Source organism: Exophiala oligosperma (assembly GCF_000835515.1).
Source record: "Exophiala oligosperma strain CBS 72588 unplaced genomic scaffold supercont1.4, whole genome shotgun sequence".
Taxonomy (NCBI): Eukaryota; Fungi; Ascomycota; class Eurotiomycetes; order Chaetothyriales; family Herpotrichiellaceae; genus Exophiala; species Exophiala oligosperma.
In genome coordinates, this window is record NW_015622821.1 from 1,046,473 (window position 1) to 1,066,675 (window position 20,203).

Below are 20,203 nucleotides of genomic sequence, written 5' to 3' on the forward strand. Positions count from 1 at the left end.
GTTGCTGGTGGTCCGTGATGTGTATCGCATCTTACCCCAGTATTTGGTTGTACACGAGACAACATACAGAACACACACAACCAAAAGGAAGACCGTAAACAAACCAAAAGGCCCGAGAAATGCCCACCGACATTCATCATGAGAAACAGTAAGCTTTCAATTGAAATTCTTAAATTTAAAATGTAGGAGAAGGGAAATCGACTCTGAAAGGGAGGGGAAAAAAAACCCCCTTGCATAAGGCTGGTAATGTTGCTTTTGAGGAGAGCCTTGGCTGGACCTGCCATGATATTACTCTTTCTTTTCATGAGGCTGACGGGTCTGAAAAAATCATAGGAGCAAGGCTTGTTGACGAGACTTGTCATGGGCAGAACTCATCTGTTGATAGTCAGCGCCCCGAAAAATTCTATGTCCCTTCGAATACAAGGGTGCAAGCAAGGAAAAACGATGAAGCGATGCAACCAGACACAAACAAAACGAGAGAATACTAAAAAGCGAAGATAGACTGATTGGATCTTCGACCAAGTCATACCAAAAGGTTGTCCAAAATATATGTATAGCAATAGGGGATGACTCGCAGATATCCTCCTGGACACTGGGCTCATGCCGCAAGGCACATTGTTATTATGTTTGTTGTGCGTCGCTATCACCATGCTGAAGAACCTCTGCAAGGGACAAAACATGTTTCTGCTAATTCTTTTTTTCCTTTTGTCGTTCGGAACAATACTGCAAATGTTTTGTACAATCCAGATAGGTGGTGCTTCACACCTCCAAGAATGCCGGCACGATGAATTTGTCTATGCAAGCAGCATCTTGCGTGGGTCTTCTATGTATTCCTGTTGCAAATGTCAGCATCGTCTCGGAAAGTTGTGCCATGTCCGTCTGCAATGCTTACCTTGACCTTGACCAAGAAAGTGACCGCTTCCCTGCCATCAAGCAAGCGGTGATCGTACGTAAGTGCGAGGTACATCATCTGAAAACAATCAGCATCCACCATCTAGAAGGATTGTTGTTTTACTTACAGGTCTGATCTCAATCTTTCCATCCACAACCACCGGTCTCTCCTTGATCGCATGTAGACCGAGCACTGCGGTCTGTGGCAGGTTGATGATGGGAGTACCCATCATTGACCCAAAGACACCACCGTTGGAGATGGTGAAGGTGCCACCAGCCATGTCTTCAATAGAGAGTTTACCATCCCGTGCCTACAACATGTCAGCATGATATGCGACGTTATGTTGAGTTCAAGCTCACCTTCTTGCCAAGATCTGCAATGGCTTTCTCAATGTCGACCATTTCCATGCTCTCGGCGTTGCGCACAACAGGTGTTACCAACCCCTTTGGAGTAGCAACAGCGACACTGATATCCACGTAGTCCCTGTAGACAATCGTGTCACCACCTCCGGGGCCTTCAATCGAAGCATTGACCGTAGGAATATCCTTCATGGCGAGGATACTGGCTTTGCCGAAAGCACTCATGAAACCCAGCTTGACCCCCGTGTTCTTCAGGATTTCATCCTTGTACTTTTTCCGGAACTCCATGATATTGGACATGTCGACTTCGTTGAAGGTGGTCAAGGATGCAGCAGTGTTCTGAGATTGCTTCAGACGTTCCGCGATTCTCAAGCGCATCCGGTTCATTTTCACCTGTGACGAATTAGCATCCTGAGACGATCCAACGACAGTGATTCTTCATACTCTATTTTCGTTCCTGCTGCCCTTGCCGAAGGGCGAGTCAATTCCCTTGGGCTCCTCGGACTTCTTTGCATCCTTTGGTGGCGCAGCCTTCTTCTCCTCCTTTGGAGGAGCAGTCTTCTCTTCTTTCTGGGGAGGCGGCGAAGGCTCGTCCTTCTTAGGTTCCTCTTTTTTAGGCTCCTTCTCCTTGGACTCCTCTGGTTGTGAGCTGGTAGGTTGATCTTTTGAGGCAGGTTCTTTTGGCTCCTCTTTGGCCTCTTTAGGTCCCGAGTCACCACCAGCACCGGTCTCCATTTTCGCAATCTCTTGACCCACGGTGACGGTATCGCCTTCGTTGACCAGCAGCTCCGTTATCTTACCGGCAGAAGGCGCATTGACAGAAACGTCAATCTTGTCTGTTTCAATGGAAGCAACTTCTTCATCCTGGTCCACAGAATCGCCAACCTGTTTTGAGAAAGTGCTTAAGGTACCTTCTGAGATAGATTCGGCCATCTGGGGAACCTTGATAACAACTTCCTCATATTGAGCCGGAGAAGTGCTAAATTGCTGGTAGCGAGAAAGGCTGGCATGCGTAGGGAGAGCAACAGGTCGCGGGCTATACAGCCGCGGCTGAAGGTAGGTGGATTGGGGTTTGAGGGCACTGAAGCAGCGAGCTTGTAGCGAACGGCTCACCTTGGGCATGGCAAGGCCGGAGCCCAGCGCTGGTGTCCGTCGTAGTCGAAGGGAAGCCATATTGCGGGATTGTCGTCGTCCGGCTCGTCACAGGAAGAGGAAAACAAGACCTATCGGTGCTCCAATGAGCGAGGAGCTTTATAAAAGCGGCATGCGAGGCGGAACAGCCGCCAGATGTAAAGCGCAACAAAGAAGATGGCCAAGGAGACCTTGGTTTTTGAGGATATACTGTAGAAGAGTAATCTGATGTAAAGAATGCAAATAGAATGATTCAACCTCAGCCAGGAAAAGCTTCTGGGAGAGCTCTGGCATCGGATCCTGGCAGCAGCCACTGCTTGGAAGAAAGTCGCGCAGCTGGAGTACCCGTAACGCTTCCGACCTCCCGAATGGGGGGGCGTCATTGGGCTCTCCTGGCCCTTCAACTACGGATGCGAGAGCTCCAGTTCCGCCAAGCCCAAACTGCACCTCAAGTTCCAATCCACGTTCTGCCATTACACATTTGATGAGAGCAGCTTTCAGAGGCGACATCAGCTCCAACAATACGATCCGACACGGGAGAACAACGAGCAGCAGAGTGTCTGGGAGATCTTGGGCTCTTTGACGAGGAGGAATTTGATCCGACCTGGTTGCGCCGTTGAGCGCCAGTATCATCGAAACAATGTCGACCATCAGTCCTCACGTCAAGGCCGTCCGGTAACGACAAGACCTAGGTTCCTAGTTGACCGCACTGCCAGCTAACAGTTGTGTTGCAGGTCGCTTTATCGACGCTCATTGAAGCTCGCTCTTGACTGGGCTGTGCAGAGAAACCTTTGGCGAGGACAAGCAGTCTACATCCGATCCCTTTTCGATGCGAACAAGAATGTAACAGAACCAAGACGTCAAAGAGTAGGGAATCATCAAACAATCAACTGACGGAAAGGAAAAGTCTCTAACATACCACAATCGCAGATTCTATTTAACGAGACGGAGAAGTTATTACAGAAATGGAAACATCCAGACCCATACAGACCACCAACAGCTCCTGGCGGTATGTACCATCATAGCACGATCGCGGCACCACAGACTGATAGTTCCTTTCAGGTTCGAAATACGAGAGAAACTTGCCAGCACCAGACTTACCGCCACCTTCAAGAGAGTTTGTCAAGAGATTATGATTGTCAGGAACATGCTTTGAGGGTTGCACTGTATATATTATTCCAGTCTTTAGCTGGTACCGCTATTGCGCACTAGGCAGGAATGAAGAAAAGGCTTGCCTGACAACCTTATTCCCAATGCTCGCGCTCTCGCTCCGGCTTGATCGCTCCCTGCTCTCTACCTTTCCAGACGGCGACGAGCAACTTTGATTACATGATTTCTGTTTCTTTACAATTCTGTTGGACATTCGACGTTGACCAGAGTGATGGCAGAATTTCATTTGTCTGCGTGGCCGCGGTCGCTTACATCATTGTTAGAGGTCTACCAAAACACAGCTTCCATTGGGACGCGTCAAAAACCACCACTAAGCCATTGTTTTGAGAACTCGACGCGAGGAAATGATCAAACAGGAAAGTTGAAATAGAAACAGGAGACCAAATTTTTAGGATTTCATGATTTGCTTTGTCTTGGATCATTAAAATTGATGTCTGTCTGATCCCATTCATTGCGCAAAGCTCTCAATGCCTTGCCATCTCGCATGCCTCATGCCCCTGTTGCATGCCCTATCATGTTCATGATGATACTGAGCATGGATGGACATAATGTACAACCCTATCCGTAAAAGCAGATTCTGAAAAGCCCATTTGACCAGGCCAACCCAACCCCAAACCCCGTGTGTGATCACATTTGTCATGAAACTCCATTGCAAACCAAGCCAGAAACAATTGTTAAAGCTTACAGCTCTTGGCTGGGGTTCTTGCCCTTTGCGGTCTTCTTTGGCAGCAGGTCTGAGTGGATGGTCAATATGTGATGAAGCAGGACATGGAAAGAATAAAACGTACTTTGGTGGATGTTGGGCAGAACACCACCCTGGGCGATTGTGACGTGACCAAGCAACTTGTTCAATTCCTCATCGTTGCGGATGGCGAGTTGGAGATGACGGGGGATAATACGGGTCTTCTTGTTGTCACGAGCGGCGTTGCCAGCAAGTTCCAAGATTTCGGCAGCCAAGTACTCGAGAACGGCGGCGAGGTACACAGGGGCACCAGCACCGACACGCTGAGCGTAGTTGCCCTTTCTCAAGAGACGGTGGACACGACCGACAGGGAAGGCAAGACCGGCCTTGGAGCTTCGGCTGTAGGGACAAGTCAGTATGAGTAAAACCAAAAGCGCAAGACAGAAGAGCATGCGCCACGTCTGAGCAAAGACTTACGATTGAGCGTTCTTGGAGCCAGAGGCCTTGCCGCCAGATTTTCCGCCAGTCATTTTGATGGTGTTGTGGTGGTGGTTGGGTTTGGGGATTTGAAAAGGTTGGAAGGTTTGAGTCTGAAAGACGTGAGATGCGAGATGGAAGCTGTTAGTTGAAGATGGATGAAGAAGGGAGAAAAGAAGAAGTGGTGATGAAGGTGGGAAGGGAAGACAAGTTATATGGGAAGAGCGTGGGCGGCGATGCGGGCTGCGGGCGTGGAAAGTCGCGCCTCCAGATCAACCTGGGAACGATACCAGGGTTTAGTGTCGGGCGGCGGATCAACGTGACTGGCAGGAAGGTGGTTTGGATCAGATGTCAGCGCCATCACAGCCAATCACATGCTCCCAATGGGATTGATCAAAAATGACTTTTCTGTTGTGTTTTACAATACGGCGCTAAATTACAGAGTGTGACGGTAAATTCCCGCCAAGTTGCTTGATCCTGCAATTTGACTGGTTCAAAAATCATCAAAATCGACACGATAACAATACACACATTAATCCCGCAATCTCGTTACCTGGGATCAACCCGTCAACGCTGCGCTGCCAGCTGCTCGCACTTCGCATCAACCCGCCATCTCCTCCTGCTCTCGCGCCTGGTATAAGAGTCACCCTCACCCACTCTTCGTACTTTCCTCTTCCTTTCCTTCATCCATCCCACACAACTACCACTCACATACTTCATCCATCAATCACTTTCATCTCACTCAATCATCCACTTCGCTTTTTTGCGCAATCACCCAATTCATCAAAAATGCCTCCCAAAGCTGCTGAGAAGAAGCCCACCACTGGCGGCAAGGCCCCAGCTGGAAAGGCTCCCGCTGCCGAGAAGAAGGAAGCTGGCAAGAAGACCGCGGCCGCTCCTTCCGGTGACAAGAAGAAGCGAGGAAAGACGCGAAAGGAGACCTACTCTTCATACATCTACAAGGGTGAGTTTTGATGAATTCACGCGTCGCAATCGCATTTTGCATGCAACTTATACTGACGCGTCAACTTCATCACAGTCCTCAAGCAAGTCCACCCTGACACCGGTATCTCCAACCGTGCCATGTCCATCTTGAACTCCTTCGTCAACGGTAAGCTTTGACAAGTCGCCTGCGCACTTCAGAATCGCAGTCTAACGTTTTTGGTCTAGACATCTTCGAGCGTGTTGCCACTGAGGCCTCCAAGCTTGCTGCCTACAACAAGAAGTCCACCATCTCATCCCGAGAGATCCAGACCTCTGTCAGACTCATCCTGCCTGGTGAACTCGCCAAGCACGCCGTCTCGGAAGGCACCAAGGCCGTCACCAAGTACTCCTCCCAGAGCAAGTAAATCAGTTGAAATAGTCGCATGGGGATGCTTTGGGTGTCTTGGGTTTTCTTATTACTTGTTTTTTGCAATGGGGTTGTGGCAAATGGAACTACGGTGTTGAATGGTTTTTAACAACACATTATGATGCGTCATGGGATTCGGGGAACAACCGTGATGAGCTCGGGTCAGGCTTGTGAATTGCTTGCTCATCAAGATCAAACATCATGCTTTTACGGGTTTTCACACAAGATGGCTTTTTTGCAATTCTTCTCTCTTTTCGAACAGAAAGAGGTTGCAATCAAGAAGGTGTACAATATTGATCAAGAAGCCAGCAGACAGAGCATGAGAATATCAGATGTTCAGCTTGGACATGGGCTGAAATATGAGATACTGAAACAAACAAATTCAAAGCACGAATTCGGTTTATTTTTCCTTTTCGTATCGACCAAAGTAGATTGTTGTTTACATTGCCAGTATCTCGCTAGCATTGAGTTGGGCAATGGGGGCCATTGTTTTGGTACGCGTCCACGGTCAAATTCACGCTAGGTGCACGTGAATCGAGGAATGTTATGGCCATTATTTCAGGCGACACCACAGACCATCGCGTTCGGCCTAACAACTTGAGACTGGCATCTCTAGAGATCATAGAGAAAGAGTGGTTGGGAAGGCGGGCCAGAAAGACTACAGAAATGTCCCAACTCGGTGAAGATCAAGTACGGAGTACGAGAGGAAGGTATTTTGGTATCAAGTAAAACAAACACACAAACGTATCGTGGTAGTATAGAATATTCTCATTCCCAAAAGCAGTGACCAAGTGAGTCATCCAGAACGCCTCAAGCATTACATGTCATTTGCATTTCATTCCGTTCCAAGTCATAGTCCATCGTCTCAGGAGGCCTGCCGGGGCGCCTCTTCGTTTCTCACAGTGTGCAAATCTACCTTGACACCATCATCTTCGGCATCTTGCGCCGCACCGCCAGCATGGACATCGTGGGGTTCCGGTTCAATGTCCTTTCCCGTCACCGTCACAGTCCCGTCGTCATCTCCGTCACAATCCTCGTCTTCATCGTCATCAAAAGTCTCGACTTCATCGACGGCCTCTTTGCGCTCCTTCGTCTCACCGGGCACGGGCGGCTCCTTGTCAAAGACACTGACGATAGCCTTTCCCCTGACTTCTTTGAGTCTACGCTTCCAATCAATCCAGTCTGCCTCATCCTTGATGAGGAACCCGATCAGCATGCTAGGGTCCATCTCGGAAATTCTCAACCCGCGTAATCTCCGCGTGTGGCACGTAGCTATCTCCTCGTCTGTGTACTCAGCTGCGTTGTCGTGATAAGCTAGTGCTGGTCTCGTCTCGTGCGGATCAAGATAGAGAAACATGTCGCCCTGGCATCCTATGAAGTAATGGCTGCTTGAAGGCCGACCGCCGGCGATCCCGATCGATTGAGGATACGTCAGTGCGCTTTTCAAAGCCTCGTGGTAGACTGGAGTGATCCTGTCGAGGCCTAGTCGTATACCCAGCAGTATAAGTGTAGGTTTGATGGTTGGGTCCATCGAGCTGGCGGCTGCGATCGACCGGAATCGGTCTTCGTATACTTCAGATGCGGAAGGAGTGACGTAGACTCGCAGACCTGCAGCGGCACATTCCGCGCTGAGCTCCCTGATGCAGGAGGCTGTAGCAGACGGTCCGAACCATTGGCCTGGATGAGTGCCACAGGATGATGCACCGTGTTGAACGAAGCGGTGAATGGAGAACGGCGCTGAGGGAGAATCGGCAAAAAGAGCTATAATCGACGCTTCGGTTGATGAAGGACAAGCGGACCGCCGCCAGTCTCGACCAAGTTGAAGCGTCAGTAAAGCGTTAGCAAGCAGAGATTGACCGGATCGAATCATGCAGCCCCAGCCAGTGTCGCTGGTGAATCCTTCTCGCTCAGTAAGGTTGCGAAGGCGCACAGAGAACGAGAGACCGGAGTTCGACGACGGCTCTTGAGAGCGAGGGATGGGTAAGAAGTTGGATCGATAGGTCATCCATATCCGTGATTCAAAATCATCTAGGAATGCGTGCGGCCACCCGCCGTCGGCTGGGTCGTTCGAGAGCGACGGGAGATTGGCATTTGTGACATGTTGGACGTCATCCAATGTGCTTGTACTCTGAGATATATATTGAGGTTGCTGGGAATGGTTTTGAATGTCTGCGGTGGTAGATGAACCACTTGTGTCTGAAGGGTCGTGGGATTCGGTTGACGACTCCACTTCTACTACGTCGTCGTGATCCGTCGTTGTCACAGGCTTCGGCGGTGTCGGCTTGTATTCTTTGCCCAGTAGCCAGATCGACGTCCCTGACATGTCATCATATTTGGGGGGAGGATCGTAAAAGTAGCGCACGAAGCGCTTGTAGTCAACTCCATTCATGACGCCCTGAATAGGGAGGGTCTGAAAGGTGGTCGACAATGCATGCAGCAGGTCAAGAGCTGTGACCGACGAAGTCTCTGAGGTGATACCTCCCTGTTGTGAAGATGGGTATGGTTCTCTTCTAAGTAGTAACCACTTCTCGGGCGTTTGATGGCGTGAATTGGTGGTCCTTGAATGTTCGGAGGTGAAGCGGTAGGCAAACAGAGCTCGGAGGGTTTCCAGCGTGTGAGAGGTGTGTGGGTAGATATTCGGAGTCGATCGATCCAGAAGGAATGTCTCGCTTCAGTGTTTTGAATCAAAGTGTCTCTATCAAGTCTGTCTTGTCTGGTTGCTGGAGATGTTGAGGATCATTCGGGTTGTAGGCATCACGTCCGCAGTCTGCAGATCCAGGGTGCCGAAGGGCGAGGCGGCACGTCAGACTCGCCTGCCAGCCTTGTCCTCAGCCTCGTCCTTACATAAGCGCCTGCCCTCAAATCCATCATTGGAGAGTTAATCCACTAAATGTGGTTCATTGAAGTGTATGAGACATGTATCTGTTATGACTCCATAGTCAGTTCTGAATTTCACTCATTTTCAGTGGCAATTCAATCTTCGGTCCCTATTTCGTACAGCCGTACATCTTATTGTATCTCTAGCTGTCTCCTCTCGATGTTATCGCACTTTGGCCACCATCTCGACGTTCGTTCAAATCACGAATTCGTGTCCAGAGGGGCAATCATTCTTTGAACAGTTCACCCCGCCATGGGAGCGCGACAGCGAGCCCAAGCGCGAATAAACAAGGGGAATTCTGCTAGAAGCTCTAAGAGGTCTCAGACGCAGCCAAATTCTTTTCTTCATTGTATGTCTGGTTCGATGCAACGGCGCTGATTGTCGTCTCACTAACTGGTGTGGCAGTCACGGAGTCAAACCCTCATAACCGACATCAGGCTTTGCTCGGAGGCTGGCAAGATTTCTCTGAATCTTCGTCGCCTCATCCCAGAAATGGCCATTTTAGTATGAGCGAGGAGGCTCGAAATACAGAGAGACATACAGCGACATGGGGCCCTTCGAGGTTACGGGATCGCGCAGTTGCCTTTGTGAGCGCAGGCACTCTGGTTCGCGAGGAGCCTCCTGTGAATGCAAAAGAGACCACATCTGAAGAACCGGAGCAGTCTGCCGGGGACGATGGTAACACGCTGTCAGACGCAAAAGATAAAGCTGTCGAACAGGATCAAATCACAATTGCGACTATCCAGCAACCCGTAGAGAAAGCGGCACCTGTCACCACCGCAGAACCTTCTATCATCAACAAGACCGAACCCAGAAGATGCTCCGTTTCATCAGTATCCTCCGATGAGATCATCTTTACTGGTCGTCAGAACAACTCTCGACCACGTCCCGCGAAAGTCGACAACTCCAGCTCTCCGCAAATTCCCTCGCCCCCGACTACCTCAACGATACCTGACCCTCACCATCCTACCGCCGATTTTAGCAACGGTGATCGACCGCAAAAAGACCCCACGCCTCTGCCACATACCGTTCGATCTATTCCATTGCGGAAGAGGAATGTTGATCGCCGAGGAAGGCCGCTGATATTTTCGAGCAGGAGGGAGGAAGAGGAAGCCATCATGAATGACTACATCGCCAATCTGGCGTTTGATGATGACAGTGATGAAGAAGAAGATACGGAACAGACTACTGCAAAGCCTTCCAGACGAAATGAGCACTTCAGATTTCATGACAACGCTGCAGAATCACACGTCAAGGTCCAAACGAAATCTGCAACCAGACGTGAACGCCCCAAAAGTGCCCCTGCTCAGGCTATCGATTGGGACTCTGCTGATTTGGAGGACTTCGACGACCTAAGCACTACCGACGAGGAAGTTGTCGAAGTAACTCAAGTTCTCCGGCATCGTGAACGTCCCAGTGGTCCACAGTATCTTGTGACTTTGCCCGGTCGAGGTGCGAGTGAGGCGCGTTGGATTTTGGACAGCAAATTGACTTCTAGGTCTGCACGCGACGAAATCAGCATTTTCAACGACATCCAAGCCATCCAATTCGAGAACACTAGTGATGATCTAGAGCATGATGATTCTGACAGTGATGATGATGACGATGACTTTCGCGGTGATGTGGATGATGACCACGAATCTGAAGTGGAGGAAAATGAACGTACCATGGAACGAGTGGCACGGATGACCGATGAACAAATAGCCCGCGCCTTTGCAAAGCAAGCCGAGGTAGGAATTGGCGGTGACGAACTATTGTTGTTCGATGGCCAAGTGGATGACGAAGAGGATGACAGAGACATTGATGAATTTGTTGCAAACAACGATTTCATTAACTTCTCTTCAAAAAAGCACCTCTCAAGCCGTGGCAAGTCGAAAAGAAATCGAAGACAACGCGATACGTTTCCACCGGCGGAAGCATTCGCTGATGCTCTGGAGCAGGACCCCTATGGAGCATTCGACATCATGGACTTTGATAGACCGAGTCTACGACCCAAGAACAAGGGACGGAAGTCGGGCCCATTTGAATGGGGCCTGGAAGACGAAGAACTTGCCCAGCACCTCCACAACACCTGGAGTAAAGACAGGGAGAAGAAAGCTGCTAGGAAGCGCGAAAGACGCGAGGCTCAAGAAGACGCGCTTCTTGAGGCTGCCGAACGAAACAGTCCTGCTATGATCAAAGCGGAGATCAGACGATTCTTGGTCCAGGAGATTGACGTCCTCGAATTGGCTCCAATGGATTCGAGTCTACGGTCAGGCATCCATCGGCTCGCAAAGGCTCTGAAGTTGAAGTCGCACTCGGAGGGCAAGGAAGGCTGTGGTCGTGGACGATATCCTGTTCTGACCAAAGGACCACACACTCCCCACTTCACCATTGACACTATTTGGCAAATCGACAACCTGATAGAGCAGAGGAAGTTTTTCCCAAGACAAAAGGGCGGTTTCGGTGGAACGAATACTCCTCGTGCTCGCATTACTGGGGGAGGTCGTAGGGGTGGTGGTGGCGGCGGGGCGATGTCTGGGGCGACGTACATGAATGGTGAGGTCGTCGGTGCATCCGCTCCTGAGCTTGGTGCAGACAACAAGGGTCGTGCGATGTTGGAGAAGATGGGCTGGACCAGTGGGATGGGCATAGGCGCTGTTGGCAACAAGGGTGGTCTCGAGGCCATCAAACATGTCGTGAAAACGAACAAGGCCGGCTTGGGTTAATCTGTGATGACGACTTCACGCTGTCTGGGCCTTAGCGGCTTCTGACGATCGTACTGTGATGAGCGTGTTTTAGATATGATTGTGAGCCTTGGATTGGATGGCAGCCCTGGGATATCCATTTTCCTTGTATGGCGGTCAGTAATGGTGTTTGCACAATGAGCTCACACCTACGCAGTACGGTGAGTTAGAGTAGAATAGATCTAGACTAGGTCAATGGTGTGAATGCTTCTATCTATTTTATGTATTTGCGCACCAAGTAACGTCTTTCCTTCATTGTAATCTTATTGTTGGTGCTGTCTAGGATTGTGCTCGATGACTGCCAGATTTGGATAAAAATATTCGGAGTTGAAAGCCACACGCACCAACAACCATCACAATAGTCAGTCACGACATGATAATCAGCGATGACCGACACAATATTGCAACCATGACCTCCACAAACACGAAAAGACAATATGCAAGGCCCAATTCAAATGGGTGTCCCATTAGATCAAAACGGAAGGCGAAAGCGGGTGCGCCTCGATTGCCATTAGGTTTGTATTGGCTCTTTCTGCTGGGCCAAGTGAATGATTGGAACTCGAACACAGTACACAGGCTCGCTTCACCAGACTATCCCGCAACCCAAGAGATGTACCTTGCTAGTTGATGCCGCACAAGCGATGTTTCAGCAAGGTGAGAGCGTTGGTCCCGCCCCATGCAATATTGTCCGCACGTGTCATGCAGTACAAGATGGATGCCCAGGTCTTGACTGCATAAGCGATCAAGTAAAAGCCCCGGTATACCAAGGTTATGCCGACGTATGCCTCACCTGAGATACTCAGAAGGGTACTGCTCACTTCGACATTTCGTGGTGGACTGCCCAAAGGTACGACGACCGCGCCACACCAGAGCCTGGCGACTTTCGGCCAGGGGTCAATTTGACTGACTCGATCTCCAGTCCGCATCGGTCACGATGAAGAGTCCTACCAGGGACAGAAAACCGCAAGATGCCTACTTGGAACGCGCTTCGCATACCCGAATTCAAGCATGTACAAATTGTAAACCTCTTATCTGACCATATCAAGGACCACACTCATAGGCAAGGTCTCCATCCCAGCAAGATCTACGCTCGGAACACACAATGAGAGACAGGGACATACGTCGAAGGCGACAAGCAAATCCTCGAGAGAGTACTCAATCCATCACACTACACACCTTCAACAAGTCACTCCACGTGGGTACTGAATTTCACGGTTAAGGTCCGGCGAGACTTTGACTGGGGCCTTGCATCTATCGCAAGCTTCTGCGGCCACCGTTTCAGACGCCAGATGGTTTCCTCCTTTGCAGCATGGAAAATTAAAGGACAAATCAGGCCGCTACCCAAACACTTGAAAACCAGTCCACATCAATTTTACAAGTATCGGCTCAAATCCTTAGATAGGCCTTGTTCGGCACTGATGAGACGCAACATCATGGTTATTCCTTGTCAACCACATGGTGGTGCGACAATTCACCTGGGCTGGAAAAATGCTCATTCGATCGCATAGCCATTAGCGAGATCGATCTTTCGGGACGATGAACCCGGGACACGATATGCTGCTTGCATTTCGCCTTTGCCCAGGGGAAAGAGTCGAATGGCTCTCTACCCATGGAAAACTCGCCAAATATATAAATGCTACTCATTCTCCTAGACATGGTAGGGTTGCTTCTTCAAGATTGCTCACAGTCATTCTTTTAACTCGTTGATCAAGGTCCATTCGTTTCAGTCGTCCGCATCTTGTTCTTAGCCGGCCTAGCCATCACTCTCATCTACTACAGTACTTCATCCCAACCGTCGAGACTCGTCGAAATATGTACAAGCAATTCGGATTGATATTCCTCATCTCGGCCGCTTTGGCCTGCCCCGATTCGAGCACCCTTGCTGCTCAAGGTCCATGGGAACAATGTGAGTGCCCAAATTAGCTACACATCGACGGCCAGCTAACTCTTGGCAGGTGGCGGTATCAATTGGACGGGCGGCACGACCTGCCAGTCAGGCTGGAGCTGTGTTGAGCAAAACCCCTACTATTCTCAATGCCTGGAAAGCAACAATCTCCCTCCCAGCGTGAGCGGTTCCGCGCCAGCCGCTACAACTTCAAACCCTGCACCGGTCTCAAGCGCAGCGCCAAACACGAGCAGCACAAAGACCAGCTCTAGCCCTCCTGTCAAGTCCACCAGCCCTGCCACAGGTGGTGCCCTCACATACAAGGCTTCGATGACGCACTACGGCGCTGGTGATAGTTTTGGTTCTCCCAATTGTAACACCAATACTGCTGCTTGCGGCTGGTACACATATCCTGGCTTTAGTGCTGCTGTGAGTCAAAATGTTTTCGGGGTTGGCCCCGGTGCTGGAGCTGGTCCAGCCTGTGGTACTTGCTGGAAGCTTGTCGGCGAGACCGACTCATCTGGCAACAAGCTGAGCAACGCTGGCACCAGCATTGTCGTTATGGTCAACAATCTGTGCCCGGCTGACGGCAACCCTCTCTGCGCACAGAATGGGCTGTCTGGTACTAACCAATACGGTGCAAATGTCAACTTTGATCTCTGCAGCGACAGTGGTGCTCAAGAGGCATTCTTTGGCGACAGCGGAGTTGGTCTTGCCATCGGCTCTGCCACGCAAGTTGACTGTTCGGAATGGTCTGGCACTGTCGTCCATTAGAGCGCGAGTCCGAAGTTAAGGGTCTAGATGTTGGTTATTTTATATTTCATTGGACCAGTCTGTCCTGACTAGCTGGGCTTAGAACCCTGGCTGGTATTTGTTCGAATGGGGCCCGATCGAAGGAAGCCAGACCTTTGCTCCTTTTTTCCTGGTGTTGTAGCTTGGTTGTTTCCGGAGCGTGCAATATGCTAAAATATATTCATTCTTTCTCACTGTGATGTTGAGTAACTCGGTGCTAGAATATAAGTATCAACCATGACTACCTACCTACATAGTACCAGCCCCCAGTGGAGTATTTCCCAGGATGAAGATGAATTCGCATACTCCGTACTTGGTGGATAAACCGTTAAATACTGTACTACTGGCTATTTGTTTATGTAGTTAAGGTAACTAGGTATTTTTAATTAAAGGTGGTGCCTAGACAATTAGCGGACCAGCTAAAATTTAAGCATACTCTTAGAGGCTCGCTAAATATAAACACTTTGCTGCGTATGATGAATATTCTTCGATTCAAACCATTTCCTGATCAGAAACATAATCGTTGAACCCATGATGGATTTACGTAGTTATACTCCTCGTATTTCAAGTCTTCGATAGAATCCAAGTCAAGCTGTGCTGAATTGCTCTTGCTTGCTCCGCTTTTCCCCTGGCCACGTTGAACTCCCCTGATCGACTATGGCGGAAGTTTAACTGCGCCTCGTTTGCCAACGTAATGGCTCCCGTACTTGGTCGCGTATAGTATAGTTTGTGCCCACCTAAAAACTGGCTTTGGCGAAGTCCTTATGAAGTCTCTACCGCCCGAACGGTATTCGACAAAAGTCAAGTGAAATTTATGCCGTCAATATACAGTTGCTCGGGATGGAAACGTAGATCACCTCTCCTAACGTCAATCGAAGTTGGCCCGAAAGAGAAAGGCCTCTCCATGGTCATTTTGCCTTGGAGCTCAACCAATCGTCAAAGGGTCATTTCATGAAATCCATCCGCCAAGGCTACAGGCATTCTACGAGGAAGAACCAGCACATTTTCGCTACCAATCGGGACGTATTCACTCTGCCTGTCGATGAGCCGGGAGTGTAACACGTTTGAACGATTTGCAAATGTACGAGCTTCGCCCTCTCATTTTCTGGAAATACACAACCTTGCCCTAGGTCAATGGTGGTAACCGAGGGACGCAATGGTTCATGTACTCAGATTGAGAGTCAAGCTGCTCGTCATCTTGGCCCTGACGGTGACCAACATGATCTTGCTTGCCATTGTCAAGCCAAAGCAGGACCCATACGATCTCGTATCATTCATCAAAGCATCGGTGGGTTGGTCTGCCAGGTACCCTCCTGATGAGGACACACACACACCTGCCTGGGACAAGATTGTCGTCACTCCTGCCCGTGACGTCGACGATATTTCCTGGCTGGCAGAAGATCTCCCTGGGTAAGTCCTTTTCCCGCCCGCAGCAGTCGAGTCCGTTCGCGACCAGGTATTGATTTCCAACAACGACGACAGCTGGCAGCATGCGGTATATTACGTCGACCGGTCGAGTGCCGTGGCGAGGAATGACTCCTTACAGACGCCAATCAACAAGGGCAACGAAGCGATGGCATATTTGACCTACATCATCGACCACTACCACCGTCACATCCCATCGATCGTGGTGTTTCTTCATTCTCATCGCAACGGCTTCTGGAAAGCGTGGCACGTCGACGATCCACTACACAACAATGCCAACACCCTGCGGCACCTGCAACTCGACCACGTCAGACGACAAGGCTACGTCAACCTCCGCTGCAACTGGAACCCGGGGTGTACGGAGGTTTTGGAACCAAACCCTCATCTGACGAACCGGACCTGGGACGAAATCTTTGCAAACACCACCACCCCCTTTTTCGAATCTAGCCCCGGGAAACCTGCGGCTTCAAGCCAAATGACCGCGGACCACGGAGACGTCTTTTCGAGGAGGGTCTGGACGTCTTGCTGCGCTCAGTTCGCAGTGTCGCGAGAGCAGATATATCTCCGACCACTGCAGGATTATGTCAACATCCGGCAGTGGTTGCTTGAAACGGACCTCGAGGATTGTTTGAGTGGGAGGATCATGGAGTACTTGTGGCACGTCATTTTTGGCCAAGAAGCTATACAGTGAGTGAAGCAATCCAAAGTCCCTGACTGGTCGTATCGATTAGCAATGCTGACTTTGGATGATTTTTACTAGTTGTCCTGATCCAACTTCATGTTATTGTGATGTCTATGGCCGTTGTTAAATGTCAAAAACCTGTTTTTGGAGGATGCCTCAGAGGATCCAATGATCCCGAATGCGAGTCTCCTAACTAATAATAATCCGACAATTTGCCGCATTTTCGACGTTTGCATCCTCGAATGACATTTCTGTATAAACAGAATCAATGTCACGCCAGGGACATCAGCACTTTTGAGTGAAAAATAACACCGATAATTCCTGCTATGATTTTGACAACCTCTTGCCCGATCTTGTCACAAGGATTGTGACGATGTGAAACAATTGTTATCCAGCTCCCAACTTGTCTATCGACTTTTGATCGATTTGTATACAAGCAATGCCTACGAAATCTGGCATTCTTCATCTCCCTATCGACGAGTCAGTGACTTTAAATCCGACAAACTTTTTCTTTTCTTCGACACGGTGAGGACAAGCATACGCAATGGCAAGTCTTGGATCTCTCTGAGAGGCTGTCGCCTTCTTACCGAGAAGATGGTTTGGACGCCGAGTTTTTGGAAAAGGTCAACATCCTTTTGCGGGCCAATCCAAGTTTTGAACCGGCCTGGATCTCGACCAAGACAGGAGGAGGGCTATTCAGCTTGTTGAACTCAAACCTGCGTGTCATTGATTGTTCAACGCATGGCAACGAAATTTGTCAATTCAATTCACCTTTGCTCAGTTTCGGTGCAAGCCATCTTCATTTTCAGGCTGGATCCCCTTGTTCCTCCCAGGACATCACGGTCAAGCCGGTGGAAATCAGAAATCCGGCCCAAAGCTTTGTGAAAGACAGCGTCGAATATCTTTGGACGTCCTCGAGACCAACTACTGGAAGGGCTGTCCCTGTACAAGGCGGTCTCGGGGAAAAGGTCTGAAATCGCCAGGTATGCTAGCATGAGTGGAAGATTCGAGGGCGGCGGCGTATTGGCGGTCGAATCAAGAGAGATTGATCCTTTGATTGCGGCATTGACGTTGCTGAGCGTTCTTGGACAAAAGGATGCGTTTTGTGCTGGATTTGATGGGGAAGTTCTTTGGATGATCAGTCGATTAAATTATTTACAGGATCGAGGACACCAAAAAAAGACGTTCAGACGTCTCAGACGATCAATAGTAGTTTTGAAGGAGGTAGTAACAAGGTTACTAGTAACAAGGAACCAATCAAGAAAACTTATTCTTCGACTCTATTATAGATAGACAGGTGTAGTACATTCAGTCTTTGAACAGTGACACTATTACCAGTCTCAGATGAAACCAAGTTTCTGGTCGTAGTATTTGTTTGATCTGAACAAATAGTCCAACACAACCCCAAATCGACCTGCTAGAGTAGTAACTAGTTTTATGGTCATATATATAATATGCTAATCTTGCTCCATACTCATTTTGTGAAAAGAAAAGACTCTTATTATAATAAAGTTGGAGTTCGTGAGCTCTGTTATTATATAATGCCTTTAAAAAGTCACAAAAGCGCGCCTGTCAGATTACGCTCTTTGGTTTAGTCTCTCTGCTTCCCTCCCGCGAATCGACACATCGAATAGTTTTTGCTGCAGACTACATTACAAGCCACATGAAAAAAAGCAACCGAGATCTTATATTTGTTTCTCGCATCACCGCTGGAATTGAGCCATTCCTTCTACCCTTTCTTGAACTGTTCCTGTAAAGTTTCCGCCTTTGATCCTTACATTCTCATTATGACCGGCCTTTTTCTTTCCGACCGCGATCAAGAGTACTTGTCTTACTTGATCAGCACTGATCGCTGCCGGGTTCGACGACGACGACGACGACGACGACGATGACGACAACCTCCAAGCGACATGGTCATCCGGCCTGATCAAAACGGCGTCACGCTGTTCCCAAACTTTTCGGACATGTGGTTCGTCTGGCAAAGAAACCACCTTCATCGGTATCTTCATTTCCTTCGCGACTCTCTCAAAAACTCGAGCGTGTAGGGCGTCCGATGTAAAATCGACAATTGTGTATTCCTGACCCGTCCCAAACAGATCAAAAACACTCGTGTTCCCGTCGGAGTCCGAGTCTTTCAGAAACACGTGTGGAGCTCTGGCTCCCGGCCAAGTCGAAGGAATATAGTCCCTCTCATTCCACTCTGGTTCTTCGCTGTCGGTGTCCTCCACGACGACAGGAGAACCATTGTACCGATAACCCAACTCGATACCGTGGTCCTTGTTTTCTCCGTCGAGTGTGGTCACTCGTTCAGCAATCTTCCTTCGAACTTCGTCACCCTCGGGAGTTTTGGACACGACGGCGTTTCCTGTCTGCTCGACCAAATCTTTGTACCCTGAATGTACTTGCCAATGGACACCCGAACGTTCAATGTTACGTGCAGCCACCGGTCTACGTTCGACCTCGTATGACCGAAGGAGTTCGGGACCTCCATGACCGGCCAACACCGCGGCCAATTTCCAACCAATGTCGAAACTGTCGCCCACGGCGGTGTTCATACCGTAACCTCCCTGGAAAAGGAATATTAGCGAAAACATCTCAAACGTTTGCATTATGCACATGCAAACATCCTAGGAGTAACTGATTTCATTGAAACTCACAGTGGGAATATTTTGATGTGCTGCATCACCTGATAAAAATACTCGGCCTTGTGGTGAAATATACTTGTCCGTGACATAAATGTTTGGCCTCCAAGAACTGGTCACCAAAATCTCATCAATCTCGATCGGATGAGGTCCGATGGAACCACCGAGGACACGATACACTGCCTCCTTTGGATCCATGGACGAAACGTCAAAATCCAACGGTACAGGGGTGTGGGCCGTCCAAGTATCGACCTCATCCTGTGAAATGATGACACCGCCGTGGGTGAAAAAGATGTGCCAGAATTGTCCTTGGCTTTGTATTCGATTCAGATCCTTTGATTTGAAATGAACGAGGAAAAGTTTACCGGGCCTAGACAGAAGAAACGTTAGACGACGTCTCGAAAAGGATCGGGTCAGGGCAGGCCTGGAAGGCATGGGTTTGAACAAACACTGGACCGCCGACCAGTTCAGCTCCGATAGCTTTACGAACTCGACTTCCACCACCGTCACAACCAACGACATATTCCGCCTTTACCAGGTGTTTCTCACCCCTCGTGTCGGTCAACTCGCACTCGACACCTGAGTCGGACTCGACGAGACTTTCGAATGTCATGCCAAAGTATGACTGAATCAGTGGTTGTGCTTGGATTCTAGGTTTGAGCCACGCTTCGAAAATGGCCTGCGAACAACGCTGATATGGTTCCCTGGGCATGGAACCGTCATTTTGTGTTTTGATATGTTCTCGCCACCAATCCGGAGACGGTAGATCCTACACGGTACGTGGAAATTAGTATCGTTTTGATATCAATGCTGACCGCCCTTGACCGGCGGCCGTGCAGGGGTCGGGTCACCCGGTGCTTCGAGGTTGTACAAACAAACGTACCCATTTCGCAATCACCTCGCCTCCCTCACCGAGACCATTGCTAAAATTCACGTCGAAGGAGTAATGTTGAGGTACACCTTTGTTGGAAATGAGTCTCATCGGTCTCGTTCGAACAGAGAGTATTACAATGTTGTTCGGAAGGTCCAAGTGGACTCGACATCACCATTCATTACTCCGTATATTTATTCACTTACCGACTCCTCTCAAGCCTTGGTCCACTCCAAGTCT

The 20,203-nt window shown here is 49.4% G+C and overlaps 7 protein-coding genes across 7 annotated transcripts; 4 read left to right on the top strand and 3 right to left on the bottom strand.

The window, feature by feature from the left end:
- Positions 1-794: 794 nt before the first annotated feature.
- PV06_04506 (uncharacterized protein) lies at positions 795-2,424 on the bottom strand (the record flags this gene model as incomplete). Its single annotated transcript, XM_016405408.1, has 5 exons — positions 795-833; positions 893-970; positions 1,020-1,202; positions 1,252-1,644; positions 1,696-2,424. 5 exons carry the CDS (start codon positions 2,422-2,424, stop codon positions 795-797), a joined length of 1,422 nt encoding a protein of 473 aa, XP_016263614.1.
- A 405-nt stretch (positions 2,425-2,829) lies between these two features.
- Positions 2,830-3,946, top strand: PV06_04507 (uncharacterized protein). Its single transcript, XM_016405409.1, has 4 exons — positions 2,830-3,057; positions 3,117-3,249; positions 3,313-3,391; positions 3,445-3,946. Exons 1-4 carry the CDS (start codon positions 3,023-3,025, stop codon positions 3,516-3,518), a joined length of 321 nt encoding a protein of 106 aa, XP_016263615.1. The 5' UTR covers positions 2,830-3,022; the 3' UTR covers positions 3,519-3,946.
- On the bottom strand, positions 3,567-4,952 carry PV06_04508 (histone H2A). Its single transcript, XM_016405410.1, has 3 exons — positions 4,712-4,952; positions 4,341-4,633; positions 3,567-4,286 (listed from the first exon to the last, which is right to left on the bottom strand). Exons 1-3 carry the CDS (start codon positions 4,762-4,764, stop codon positions 4,234-4,236), a joined length of 399 nt encoding a protein of 132 aa, XP_016263616.1. The 5' UTR covers positions 4,765-4,952; the 3' UTR covers positions 3,567-4,233.
- A 375-nt stretch (positions 4,953-5,327) lies between these two features.
- On the top strand, positions 5,328-6,465 carry PV06_04509 (histone H2B). The gene is made up of 3 exons (XM_016405411.1): positions 5,328-5,675; positions 5,751-5,822; positions 5,882-6,465. The coding sequence occupies exons 1-3, from the start codon at positions 5,501-5,503 to the stop codon at positions 6,058-6,060; spliced, it is 426 nt and encodes a 141-aa protein (XP_016263617.1). The 5' UTR covers positions 5,328-5,500; the 3' UTR covers positions 6,061-6,465.
- Positions 6,466-6,760: 295 nt separating this feature from the next.
- On the bottom strand, positions 6,761-8,828 carry PV06_04510 (uncharacterized protein). Its single transcript, XM_016405412.1, has one exon. It carries the CDS (start codon positions 8,449-8,451, stop codon positions 6,928-6,930), a length of 1,524 nt encoding a protein of 507 aa, XP_016263618.1. The 5' UTR covers positions 8,452-8,828; the 3' UTR covers positions 6,761-6,927.
- Positions 8,829-8,993: 165 nt separating this feature from the next.
- Positions 8,994-11,883, top strand: PV06_04511 (uncharacterized protein). The gene is made up of 2 exons (XM_016405413.1): positions 8,994-9,289; positions 9,346-11,883. The coding sequence occupies exons 1-2, from the start codon at positions 9,193-9,195 to the stop codon at positions 11,646-11,648; spliced, it is 2,400 nt and encodes a 799-aa protein (XP_016263619.1). The 5' UTR covers positions 8,994-9,192; the 3' UTR covers positions 11,649-11,883.
- Positions 11,884-15,121: 3,238 nt separating this feature from the next.
- PV06_04512 (uncharacterized protein) lies at positions 15,122-16,459 on the top strand (the record flags this gene model as incomplete). Its single annotated transcript, XM_016405414.1, has 2 exons — positions 15,122-15,753; positions 15,826-16,459. The coding sequence occupies exons 1-2, from the start codon at positions 15,500-15,502 to the stop codon at positions 16,457-16,459; spliced, it is 888 nt and encodes a 295-aa protein (XP_016263620.1). The 5' UTR covers positions 15,122-15,499.
- Between the last annotated feature and the right edge of the window lie 3,744 nt (positions 16,460-20,203).

Excerpts from the sequence above, each read along its gene's own strand:
- PV06_04509 (XM_016405411.1), top strand. The coding sequence starts at position 5,501 with ATGCCTCCCAAAGCTGCTGAGAAGAAGCCCACCACTGGCGGCAAGGCC. Across the intron at positions 5,676-5,750 it reads CTCTTCATACATCTACAAGG|TCCTCAAGCAAGTCCACCCT; the intron begins GTGAGTTTTGAT and ends ACTTCATCACAG. Across the intron at positions 5,823-5,881 it reads CTTGAACTCCTTCGTCAACG|ACATCTTCGAGCGTGTTGCC; the intron begins GTAAGCTTTGAC and ends TTTTTGGTCTAG.
- PV06_04511 (XM_016405413.1), top strand. The coding sequence starts at position 9,193 with ATGGGAGCGCGACAGCGAGCCCAAGCGCGAATAAACAAGGGGAATTCT. Across the intron at positions 9,290-9,345 it reads GCCAAATTCTTTTCTTCATT|TCACGGAGTCAAACCCTCAT; the intron begins GTATGTCTGGTT and ends CTGGTGTGGCAG.
- PV06_04510 (XM_016405412.1), bottom strand. The coding sequence starts at position 8,451 with ATGAATGGAGTTGACTACAAGCGCTTCGTGCGCTACTTTTACGATCCT.
- PV06_04507 (XM_016405409.1), top strand. The coding sequence starts at position 3,023 with ATGTCGACCATCAGTCCTCACGTCAAGGCCGTCCG. Across the intron at positions 3,058-3,116 it reads CCTCACGTCAAGGCCGTCCG|GTCGCTTTATCGACGCTCAT; the intron begins GTAACGACAAGA and ends GTTGTGTTGCAG. Across the intron at positions 3,392-3,444 it reads ACCACCAACAGCTCCTGGCG|GTTCGAAATACGAGAGAAAC; the intron begins GTATGTACCATC and ends AGTTCCTTTCAG.
- PV06_04508 (XM_016405410.1), bottom strand. The coding sequence starts at position 4,764 with ATGACTGGCGGAAAATCTGGCGGCAAGGCCTCTGGCTCCAAGAACGCT. Across the intron at positions 4,634-4,711 it reads GGCTCCAAGAACGCTCAATC|CCGAAGCTCCAAGGCCGGTC; the intron begins GTAAGTCTTTGC and ends TTGTCCCTACAG. Across the intron at positions 4,287-4,340 it reads TCTGCCCAACATCCACCAAA|ACCTGCTGCCAAAGAAGACC; the intron begins GTACGTTTTATT and ends CCATCCACTCAG.